Source organism: Pelobates fuscus, chromosome 2, assembly GCF_036172605.1.
Source record: "Pelobates fuscus isolate aPelFus1 chromosome 2, aPelFus1.pri, whole genome shotgun sequence".
Taxonomy (NCBI): Eukaryota; Metazoa; Chordata; class Amphibia; order Anura; family Pelobatidae; genus Pelobates; species Pelobates fuscus.
In genome coordinates, this window is record NC_086318.1 from 124612304 (window position 1) to 124624764 (window position 12461).

The following is a 12461-nucleotide window of genomic DNA, read 5'->3' on the forward strand; positions in this document are numbered from 1 at the left end:
CCCGCCTCACTATTATAAGGGTGAGGGGATAGGTAGGGTTCATTGGGAGGGGTCACTAGGTGTTTGGGGATCCCTAGTCACTTAGGTAGGTAGTTATTTTTACAATTAGCCACCACCCGTTGCCAATTTATGGGGGCTGGGGAGGGCAATGCTCTTATTACTCTAATGGGTGGGGGCAGAGGGAGAGATAATAGGTCCCCCCCCCTTTATCATTTAGGGTCCCCACCCACTGCTAATGGGTGGGGCCTGGGGGAACCACCCTGTTATCAATTGGAGCCCTAACCCACCGCTAATATAAATTAGGACACTCACCCGCAGCTAATGGGAAGGGTTGGGTCCCCCACTTATCAGTTCAAGCCTCCATCTGCTGCTAATGAGTGGGGGTTAGGGGGAACAATAGGTCCCCTGTTTAGCTTAATTGCACCCACTTGCCCCTGCCCCCTGTTAATTATTTTAACAGGTTTTACACCGTGGGCATATGGGGGGGACCAGTGTTAGGTATAATAATAAAAAAAAATAATAATAATAAAAAAAATAAAAAATCAAACTTATTGAATAATCTTAAGCATTCTTGCAGAACCACATATTTTAAAACAATGACAGGTTAGGCAGGTTAAGGCTTCATACACAGAGCAAAAAACATCAACAGTCAGCAACATACAGAGTAAGCAATACAATATTTTATTCTTTTTAATTCATTTTAATAAATTCATAATTATAAAAAAACGTTAATACTGATATTTGTTGTTTTTATTCCATGAAAAAACAGTAATTAGCAGATTATAACAAAACTTATTTTAATACTTGTAGTATAAACATAGTAGACTTTACATTATAAACTAGTTAAGGAGGTTATTTTTACAATTTACATGTGTTGTTCATATTTGTTCATATGTAATGGTAATGTAATAATTGATCTCTCACAACTGATTAGTTGGTCTTTGGTTTAATTTACAGACAGTGCATTGTAATGAATTAAAAGGGATTTTGCAAAATGTCTGTAAATATGGCCACTTCCTTACCAATCCAGTTCAATTCACAGTTTACAGAATATGTTACAGGGATTTTCACTACTGGTCAGAACATCAACTGAGAATTTAAAATTTATACCACAATATCCAAGCTGGAAAAAAGTATTTTTTCAGTTCAACCATTTTGACCTAATATGTACATATTCACTGGCGTACATACAGCGGTCGCAGGAGTCGCAGCTGCGACCAGGCCCCTGCGACCGGGTGCCTGCCATCATCATTTGCGGCAAACCGCCGGGGCCGCATGTTAAGATGCCCATCGGGTGGCCCATGCTGTCAAAGCCACCCGATAGATATGGATTGTCAGGGGGCCCGGTAAGCGCTGAAAATTACAGTGAGAAGACGCTGACGTCCATACGAAAAGCATTGAGTAATGCTTTCCTATGGGCGGTTTGAATGCACACGCGCATTCGGCGCTGACGTCGGCAGGAGGATGAGAGTTCCCCAGCACCGAGGGAGCCCGGCGCTGGAGAAAAGTAAGTGGCTGAAGGGGTACTAACCCCTTCAGCCCAGCGGGAGGGGGGCCATGAGGGTGGAGGGGACCTAATGACTACATAGTGCCAGGAAAACGAGTTTGTTTTCCTGGCACTATAGTTGTCCTTTAATATATTTAAACAAATAACTATGTTAAAGCAAACAGTTTTCAGAGATTACCAACACCTAAAAATGTTTAAATCTATTTACTATCATGAGGTTGCTGTCGTACATGTGTGTAGTTGGATTAAAAAAACTGTTAGATAAAAAGGTTTATACACTATTAAACATAATATGCAAATTGAAATGCTCTAATAACAAAAATTATAAAAAGTAATTAAGGGTAATTGTAATCCTTATGTTACTTTAACACACATAAGTAATTTCCTAGTAAGTTAATACTAACGTTCTAATATGTGATGGTGACAAGATGGAAATAAATGATTAAACAATGAAATTCCATAGATATGTTTTCCTCTTGTTGAGGTATTTTTATTGTTTGTTCTGGGCCAGACCAGCAATATACATCAATAAAGAAAGGAGGCCAAGGGTGATGGCTTATGGTCATTCTATGTATGAGAGTTCCAAAAACATGCCATAAAAATTTTAATTGCAATGTTTTCAGGTTGTTTCTCTGTTGGAAGATCGATCTGGAGGCCTGTGCACACTTTGCACAAAGAGAGCTGTCCCTGGCTTTTGACATAACCTTATGGGTCATGGCTATTGTGATGCAATTACAATGAAATAAAAATGTAGCAGTCACACAGTTTAACCCACATTTTACATCTCTGCCCCAAACAAATACAAATAAAGCACTGAGTGAGTGACAGGAATCTCATTTTCAGATTATTATGGTAAAGTCTATTAAAATAACATTTTGGAAGTTTTCACGACTAAATGCCTAATATTCACCCCTTTTCTGTTATAATGAAAAAAAAATATCCTAAGTAAAAAAAAAAAAAAAATACACAGAATAAATAAAATGTTGTAACAGACAGGTATATAATTGTAAACAACCACCTAGACACCAGTTGATCAAGCACACAAAAAAATGGTATCATCCATGATACTGGTGCAGTTATGTTAGATAGCTCCATGCCTCAGCCAGTAATAGCTGGAGCTATAAATTATTACAGCATCAAAGTGGTTTAGCAGCTCTCTATTTGGGGTGCCAATTCTGTAGGTAATCTAAAGCAGAAATTGCTGGTTGGTACAATTTGTTAAAGGATACGTATGTGGAACGCCAATGTAAAATGTGCTTTAACAATGCAGATGCTTTGTGATACTTTGGGGATAATTCACTAAACTGTGATTTGCTCTGCAACGTATAATCTTTCACAGGCATTATAGATACAACATTTATAGAGTTATTTACTAACGTGAGGATTGTCAGGAATTCAAAGTGAACGCAAAGTGAATTTAAAATTTAGGGCCGAAAGAGCCAAACTGGAATAATGTCTGACTAGGAGAATTTTCCCAATTGGGCTATTTAGTCCTTAAATCTGAAATTCACACTGAGTTTTGGGTACTGTTTTACTTGGGTAAAGCTTTTATTATTCTTAATTAATTGGGAACGGTGTTCATAGAAAGTAGTCTGCAATTGATGTGGGTAACTATTTTAGGAATGGACACATATAGTTTATCTGATAGCTGAAATGCAGAGTGTTTATTAGACTGATAACGTGTAAATATATAAAAGTTTAGGGCAAACTAGTCAAATAATTTATCCCGCAAAATTTTTAAATTCACTTGGAATTCCAAACAATTCATACTGCAATGAACAAAGCAGGATTAAGATAACACTTCAACACTATAACCAATACAGCAGACTGAATGGTTTAGAACAATTTGACTAGTTATTCAGGATCTGCCAAATGCCATTCCCCACCGAGAGCCAGAATCTTCTGCTTAACCACATGGCCAGCTTATTGGCTGAGAGTGTCAGCTGATGAATCTCAGCCAAAGAGCTTAGTCCCGCATTGCTGGGCATAGTTCAAACAGAGTGCTTCTGTCTCTCTGTCAGCTGTAGTAGAGGTCGGGAACAGCACCCAGCATGCTGTAGTGGTTATGGTACTTTGAGTATTCCTGTAACCATACAGTGACCTTTTATAGGGTTCCCCTGATCAAGTTGTTGATCTGGCAGCCATAATCTTGGCATAGAGAAGCAAACAACAACATGAATTACAGCCCCTTGATTGTGCGTTGTCTGCTCTGCACAATGTATAAATATAGAATGCAGCTTTCCAAAGAAACAATGGGGAGATTTATCAAAGTGTTTTGTTCTAAAAAATTTTGTAAAGTACTGAATGTTTGGCAATCACCATGGAAACCAGTGGAGCAATCAGGCCCATTCCACTGGTGACTCTTTTTTGCATTAGTCTTTAAAACATAACATTTTCAAAAATCTCCCACATTGTGCGTTACTACATTTTCTTTCACATGAGATTTTAACACAAATTCTGTTTTAAGGATACTTGTCTGTTAATTTGAGATCTGGTGTAAATAACTTAACATGCGGTATACTGGAATCAAGGAACAATTGATAAGTAAAATGTTAATGCATGAATTTCCAACTTTGTATCCAGTTTAGGATATATAACGAGGAAATATACCCTACTATGTTAGATTTATAAAAGTGGTATATAAAAGTGGGTTATTAGTCAACGAGGCATTCTGAATAAAAAGTACGTGTCAAAGGGGGTCTTAGAAAAAAGAAAAAAATAATAATTTAAACAATTGTAACAATCTAAGATGTTGCACAACCATTTTTTCTTATATATTCAGCTCTGGTTATCAGAGTCAGTCTGATTACTCACTGAGATTTGTGTTTAATAGTTATACAGCTTCCTGTGTGGATGCACTTCAGACTAATAAACTTGTAAATATGAATGGCGATTATGCTATGTTCTATACCATGGCACTCCTATGCCGTGTCTTACATAAAAGTCTCTTTTATTTCCTGTCAACCGTTTAAACCAAAACTACATCTAGTGTTACTGCTCACCTGTATTTTAGAACTGTCCCACCTTTCACTGTTAAATCTCAAGTTAACAAGAACCCATTGAGTCTCTAAGTTCTGCACTCTTTAAGAATAGTAATATAAAAAATAGGTATTTATAAATAATCTTGTAGTGGTCTGTTTTTACCCTGCATCTTAAAAAAATCCTGAAGTATAAAAAAAAGTTACATTTCCCCAGAAATGTCCGGGACTTTTAAAATTCAGGCATCGGTACTTGTTCCCAGATATTCCATTTCAGTGGATTTAAGTCCTTTGCGTGTTGCAATCTTCTTTTTACGGAATTCTGCAGTTATTTCCTCAAATGATTTTCCCTTGGTCTCTGGGACTTTCAGGTATGTGAATACAGTGAAGCCAAAAAGCAAAACTGCAAAAATGATGAACACATAGGGTCCACAAGCATCCTAAAAAAAAGAAATCAAAATACAGGTCAACATAAAGGAATCCATTAGTGTTCCTAAGGCTATCTGTAGGTGGCCGCTGTCCCAATCTAAGAATTTAAAAGGAAGATTTACTTACCTTTTATCACACAGCAAGCCATCTTTGCAGGGAAGCTCCGCCTCCTTAGTGGAGATCATCAAGCTTGATGATCTCAGCCAATCCAATCGCACTGAAAACTCCCATAATGCTCCAATCAAATGGTCTCTATGAGACCTTCTGATTGAAAGTCTAAAGGTTAATTTGGCTATTTCCGCAGAAATGCCTTTAGTGCCTGTCAGAGTGACAATAGTGGCATTTAAACCCTGTAATGCAAATACGGCTTTTCCCACAGAACGACAAGGTCATGGCACCACTTTATTGAGATGTGCCTATATTGTCCCCTTAAGCACTCACTAACTTCCGATATGACTAATAAATGGGAAGTCCTTACTACTTTAATGCCACTCGTCTTTGCTAATGCTTTCAGCTGATGGATTCCTTCCCAATAGGGATTAATCTAATGTATTAAACAGAGAATTATTAACAATAAGGTGACTTTGGGCAGTCACATGAAGTCAAAGGATTAGACAAGGGCCACAGAACCATAAATTTGTTTGGCCTCACTCAGCCTCGCTATGAGAAAAATGTAGGTGAGGTGGGGGCAAACCGGTAACTTGCCTCACATATTCTCTATAGTGAGAACTGCTAGGAATTCAAGAAGAATTCAAAAAGTATTTTTTTGAAATGTAGGCCAAATTATCCAATTGAGAAAGGTTATCCAAATCAATTTTATGTTCAGTTTGGCAATTTTGGACTTACATTTAAAAAAATCGTTTCGGAATGGATTCTCAGCAATTCTCACTTCAGATACGTGTTCTGCTTAATCGTTCTGCTTAATCCTTCTCTGATATTTAATGTGGAAGGGGAACTTCCATTTTAGTTATGTCAAACAATCTCTTGAAAAGGTTTGACTGCACCATAAGCACCACAGTGTGCTGTAGTGGATGTGGTTTTTGTACTTCTGCATTAGGTACACCGGAGTAATTTGGTACCTATTGGCAGTTTTAGTAACAAGAAATTAGACCCGTACTCCACCAGAGTTATTCATTAAAGTGGGAATTGGCAAAAATTAAAATTGCATTCAAACTAAATTTAACATTTTGGAATAAATATAGGCAAAATAGATTATTTAAATGCACTTTAAAATTACTTTGAATTCTTTACACTTTTGTTAACCACCCCTGTGTGATTCGCTTTTCAACACCCCTTCTAACCTGCCAAGCACCGATGGCCAAAACTTTAAACTAGTGCTTATCAAATTGTATCAACACTAAGCGAGAGTAACAACGTGTTCAGGATACACAAGTGAAAAAGTGAAACCACAAATTGTGTGTAGGGTTAACTGCAGTCTTGACTCTATTGTTTTCATACTTACTGCAATATACTGGAAGCACATTCCAATGATAAAGTTACAGGTCCAGTTACAGCACCCAGAGAGAGCCATAGCTGCAGGCCGAGGACCTTGGCTAAACAACTCCGCAACAATGAACCAAGGGATGGGTCCAGGACCAACTTCAAAGAAAACCACAAACAGGAAGATGGCAACCATACTGAGATAACTCATCCAAGCATGCTGACTCTGTAAAATGATTAAATGAGAAGGGATTATTTTTCATATTCATGTTGCAGATAAATGTAATGTATTAGCTTTTCCAATAATTATCTCATAAGTGAGTTGCATTAACACACTTTTCAGGTTTACATAATTGCAAACCTGTATGCATGAGTGTATGCATGAAAAGGATTCATTATTGTAATACTGTTCATTAAAGGGACTCTCCAGTGCTAGGAAAACATATTAGTTTACCTGGCAATGCAGGACCCTACAGTGCCTCTCTCCCTCCCACTCCCCATCCCAAGTTGTTGAAGGGGCTAAAACCCCTTCAGTGACTTACCGGAGTCCAGCACCGATGTCTCTCGGCACTGGGTCAGGCTCCGCCCCGTCGATGTCAATGCTTTCCTATGGGGATTTTGGCGACGCTGGAGGTCCTCACATAGCGTCGCTTAAAACACTTTTCGTGTTTTTTTTCTAGACAGCCACTAGAGGAGGACTTAAGCCTGCAAGGTAATTATTGCAGTTTATAAAAACTGCAATAATTACAGTTGCAGGGTTAAGAGTAGTGGGAGTTGGCACGCAGACCGCTCCAGTGGGCAGAAGTGGTCTGGGTGCCTGGAGTGTCCCTTTAACATCCTAATAATTCTCAGTGACTGTCAGCTTTACTCGACCAAAACTCCATTAAAAGTTGTGTCTTTGATAACTGTGCCATGAGAGATTACCAAGTACTGACCTCTTGAACCACTTCCATTCACATTCATGAGCACTCAGAGCAATAAAGTTAGGACTGGGCTATGAACAGTCGCTGGGCCAAATTCAAACAAAGCTCAAAGTCCACTTGATTCCTTCTAGATTTAGATATGTTTTAGATATATAATTTGAAATCTCTTCTAGTTTAATAGTTAGTTAGTATTAGTATTTAAACCATCTAAATGCATAAAGCACCCCATGCTCGTGTTCATGTTGATTAATTAAACAAACACATACAATTGACAGTGTATTCACTATAACTATTTCATTTCACTGAACTAGTTATAGTGCCTGCAGTCCTCTGGCATTGTCCTTCCATTTAATGTTAAACCTGTTACGAGCTTGTTTAGCACTAAAACATTAAAACTGTTTAACCAGGAAGGAAAGGAGAAAGTCCAGAGGACTTCAGACATTGTAAGCACTATAATGAGATAAAGACGTTACAGAGAATAGTGTCCTTTTAAATTAATTAAGTTGTTGTGACTTAGCTATATAAAACTAAACTCTATAAACATAGCTCTACACTACCTACAGTAAGGCTATTTTGCTATCAAGAGGAGACCCTCATGTTGCTAGGTTAGTCTTATGGCTGAATAAATTCCGCATTTGGCAGCAACTGGACTGCAGTCTGATTTTTGCTGTTTGCTATTATTTCCTAATATTAGAACAGGTTGCTCAAACCGCAGGTCATCTACTCTAGAGAAATAGGTTTATAGGTTACCTTGAAACCATCAATGAACTCAGAATGTTCAGTATGTTCAGTATGTTTTATGTTGATATTTCCCTTTTTAACTTTTGCCATGACCAGATATAGCCATTTGACCGTTTATCTTGGGTCATTACACTTAGAATGTTTGCAAGTGTCATCACAGACAAGCAATCAATAATGTTTTGGGCCGTGACATAGCCACCTCCCCTTTATGCGAAGGGCAAGTTCAAATTGACATATGATATGATATGCTGGCATTAGTCTTGGTCAGAACACTGCAATAATAAGGAATGCACATATCTCTACTTTGTTGGAAGCTAGTGTCTTTATTTTGATATTAATAATAAGAATTTGAACAGCAATTTCTGCAATTTATTATAAATCAATAAAAATGAAGTCTTGTTTAATAAAATATTTATAATATAATGTCACTACAGGTGACAAACTATTTTTCGGTATTTTATATAGAACCAGGATTTATTCACTTAATTCCAAATTTTAGCAAACTTGAATGGGAATGGCAAACATGCGGCTAAATTAACCTAGCTGTGTTGGAGTATTTTTCCAAGTTAAGTATTGTATTTTTTTTTTGTGTAAGTGATTTAATGTGTTCCCTGGCTTCTGGAAAACAAACAAACAAATATTACCAAAAGCTTATCATGTAGTGCTGCTGAATACTCTGGTAAATAAATAAAATAAAAATAGAAATTGATGTAATGTCATACTCAACGCTGCTAAATGGAAGTTCACATGAATAATTTTTCAGTGAATGCTTCCATCTCAAAAACATTGCGCCCGTCCGACCCTATTTAACACCTGATACAGCTAAGGTGCTGGTCCATGCTGCTGTCCTCTCTCGCCTTGACTACTGTAATCCACTTCTCAGTGGTCTTACGTGTTCCCAACTTGCCCCATTAAGTCTATAATGAATGCGGCAGCGAAGCTCATCTTCCTGTCCGCCCGCACCTCCCACGCCTCACCCTTCTGTCTGTCCCTACATTGACTACCTGTAAGATATAGGGCTCAATTTAAGAACCTGACACATGCTTACAAATATCTACACAATGCTGCTCCCACCTACTTATCCTCACTAATACACAAATATGTCCCGTCTAGGCCCCTACACTCTGACAGAGACCTACGGCTAACCTCTATACGTACTTCTACCTCTGATGCTCACCTTAACCCCTTAAGGACACATGACATGTGTGACATGTCATGATTCCCTTTTATTCCAGAAGTTTGGTCCTTAAGGGGTTAAAGACTTCTCTAGGGCTGCACCATTCCTATGGAACGTCCTTCCCGTCTCTGCTAGACTCACACCCAATCTCCACTCCTTCAAAAAAACATTTGAACACCTACTTTTATAGGAAAGCATATCAATTAAACTGTTAACAGCTCTCCTCCCAGCTGTAGATACTTTCATATAACTGTTCAATCTCCATCTCTGTTCTTCAGGCCTCGTCTCACACGCAAACTCAGTGAAGCTCTGCATTTTTTTCCTCACTACTGTCTGTGTATATTGTATGTTCTCCACTAATTGTACAGTACTGCGGAATTTGTTGGCGCTTCATAAATACCAGTTATAAATAAATAAACGAATACTATCCTAGCAACCTGTTGTTCTACCCTACCCTTACCTTTTGTGTCACTATACCCCACTCCCTCTAGCATGTAAGCTTATTGAGTAGGGCCCTCAATCCATCTTTTCCTGTGCATTCAACTTGTCTGGTTACAAATACGTGTCTGTTAGTCCACCCATTGTACAGCGCTACGGAACTTGTTGGCGCTTTATAAATAATAATAATAATGAAAAAAGTAATATGTTAGAATTCTATTTGGACGTAAACTTACCAGCAAAGCCAGAGCAATCGTCATGATGATAGCACATATGCACATGCCTGCCAATCCAACAAGGTAAAGAGATCTTCTCCCAGCTCGTTCAACAAGGAAAACCTGTAAAACAGATATTTTGGAAGAATTTGTAAAAATTCTAAATCTTTCAAACCCCTTAATGCAAAAGTGGGGATGTTATGCAGTAAATTTGCAATGTAATCATTGCTTTAAGTCCTGTAATGCAAAAATGTTTCCCCCATTGGCTGATTATGGCCTATTTGGAAAAGCTTTTCAAATTATTTAATATCTTTTCGATAAACTTCATTTGAGAAGCTTAGCCAAAGATATTAACTTTAGATTTTTAACAGTATAGAGAAAGCAAATGAAAAGGTAAACATAACTGTTTCTTAATTACAAATGGCAAAAAAAGTTGTTTTTTTTCTAATTAACATCATATAGGGGTTCATTCACTAACTCCCTAATTCACTAACGCATTCATTAACTATAAGCCTAAATAGCCAAGCTAGAAATTAAGCTGATTTGGAGAACCTTTCCAGTTTTGTTATTTTGGTGCAAAACGTGCAATTCTATTGTCAGTTCCTTGGAATTCCTGTGTAATAACTAATCCCTATAGAAATGTTTTACATAAACTTAAATATTAAATGTAACTACATTTGGGGGGCGGAGCCTAGCAGCCGAGCTGAACGGCCGCACATCGGATGAGCTCCACACTCAAATAGCCTGAAATACGCCTAAAAACCTACATTAGGCGATAAAACTAGCTGCTTTTCCACCTCCGAGAAGAGGACTTACCACAGAGGCAGTGCAAAAGCAAAACTGCGGCCGAAATCAGCGGTGACATCCCGGGGATTGATCTGAGGCCTACAAGCGGCCTACTCAGACGGCACGAGGGAAGCGGACGATCACTCTGCAGACTGCAGCCTACTCACAAGGAGGTCTCCCTGGCACACTCTCTCCCCCCCCCCCCCCCCGCCGGAGAGGGATATCCCGGCAAACAGCCCACGACTCAGGAGCACAACAACACTCTTGGCGTACCTGCACTACCGGTCCAGCGCTGCTAAACATGGCGGATGCCACGTGCCAGCCAGATCGCGGACCCCCACTGCCACCGCTCTTGGAACGGCTGGACCGCCTGCTGGCTGACTTTTGGGCCAAGCTCTCTGTCCGCAGGAGCATTCCAGCAGAGGTCTCATCGGCAACAACGCCACAGGTCACCACTCCACAGCCCGCGGCTCCAGGACGGGGCCAGGTTGCAGCATGGAAGGCTGGGAGGAGGAGGCGGGAGACAAGACTCAAGCCTCAGCGGGGCAGCAACAGACCAGCGGTGAGTCATATAACCAAGACCCAACAAACCCCAGGTCTACCCACACAAACCCCCTCCCCCAGGGTATCCTCTACTTCTCCTGGGTGAAGACAGCGTGGCGAAGGCCCTCAGACTCCCAGACACGTCTCTACCCAAAAGTGATGTGGCACGATAAGGGACATCCCCATACTCACCAATCTTCCCCGGCAGAGGACCCCAGCGACTACAACCTTTCCAGTCCCCACCAGGGACAACAAGCCCACGACACGCTGGTCACAAGACAGGGGACTTATGCTACAGAACCCTCCGACTCCATCCCAGCTGGGAATGTGAAGGGCACCGACTGGGGAGACCCCCACCGTCTGCTACCCCGGGCACCAACTCTACTGATGATGGGGATCGGTTAGACCTCACAACTAGGACTTCGTGTCCCTCACTATGGACGCTGCGCACTGGGTCCAACATAATATGTGTATTCAATTTATGCCTGCACCTGAGTCAGTTCTAAAGTTCTAATATTCAGTTAAGCATGTTTTATACCATAGTTAGTTTAGCCCACAAGTGCAGGAGTCTTTAAGCTACTCTCATTAAACCTCTTACTGATGCATACTCTGCAACAGCAACGCTTCAATCTCCAATGCTAACTCTGTGTAATCTTATATTATTTTATTTTGCTCTCTCTAATCTTGTACCTTAGCTTGAATGTAATTTCATGTCTTAACAGCAATCTTGATTCTCTTGTATTTAAAAAGAAAAATTGTGCACTGTTCCTATATACCCCATTGAAACCTATGTTTTGATCTACGCAAGTGGAATGCCTTTGGGGTACCACTAGCCTGTATGTTATTCTAATTTGCACTGCAAAAAAAAAAAAAAAATGTAACTACATTTATATCATATGAAAAGTTTGTATTTATTTTTTTCTACTGTATGAATATATAAATTCACCTACAGCACAACTTTAAGGGAACACTCACCAAACACATAAAGCACTTAAGCTTTTGCTAGCTGTTTTTCATATACCCCAAAGAAAACATGTCACAAGTACATGGTGTATACATTTTCTTTGGGAATAATATAAACGTAATATGAACTAAATTGTAGTGAAAGTTTTCTTTAATTCTTTTCATTAAGTTTACTGTCTGCCTGCAGACAGAAATTGTGTGCATGTTCCTTTGCAGCAAAACACCAGTTTGGTACAGGAAACAATATATAAGCGATCTGTATTTTTGTACTGAATATAAATAGACAATACACTTTCACTGTTATCCACCTTCCCCATTATT

At 39.3% G+C, this 12461-nt stretch overlaps 1 protein-coding gene across 1 annotated transcript in view; it reads right to left on the reverse strand.

Moving 5' to 3' along the window:
• Positions 1-1830: 1830 nt before the first annotated feature.
• Positions 1831-12461, reverse strand: part of SLC2A2 (solute carrier family 2 member 2) — a 39619-nt gene continuing 28988 nt past the window's right edge. The window contains exons 9-11 of the mRNA XM_063442677.1: positions 9870-9971; positions 6377-6580; positions 1831-4925 (exon numbers count right to left, since the gene is read on the reverse strand). Coding sequence (XP_063298747.1) covers positions 4725-4925; positions 6377-6580; positions 9870-9971 — 507 coding nt within the window. The 3' untranslated portion in view covers positions 1831-4724. The remainder of the gene's footprint in view (positions 4926-6376; positions 6581-9869; positions 9972-12461) is intronic.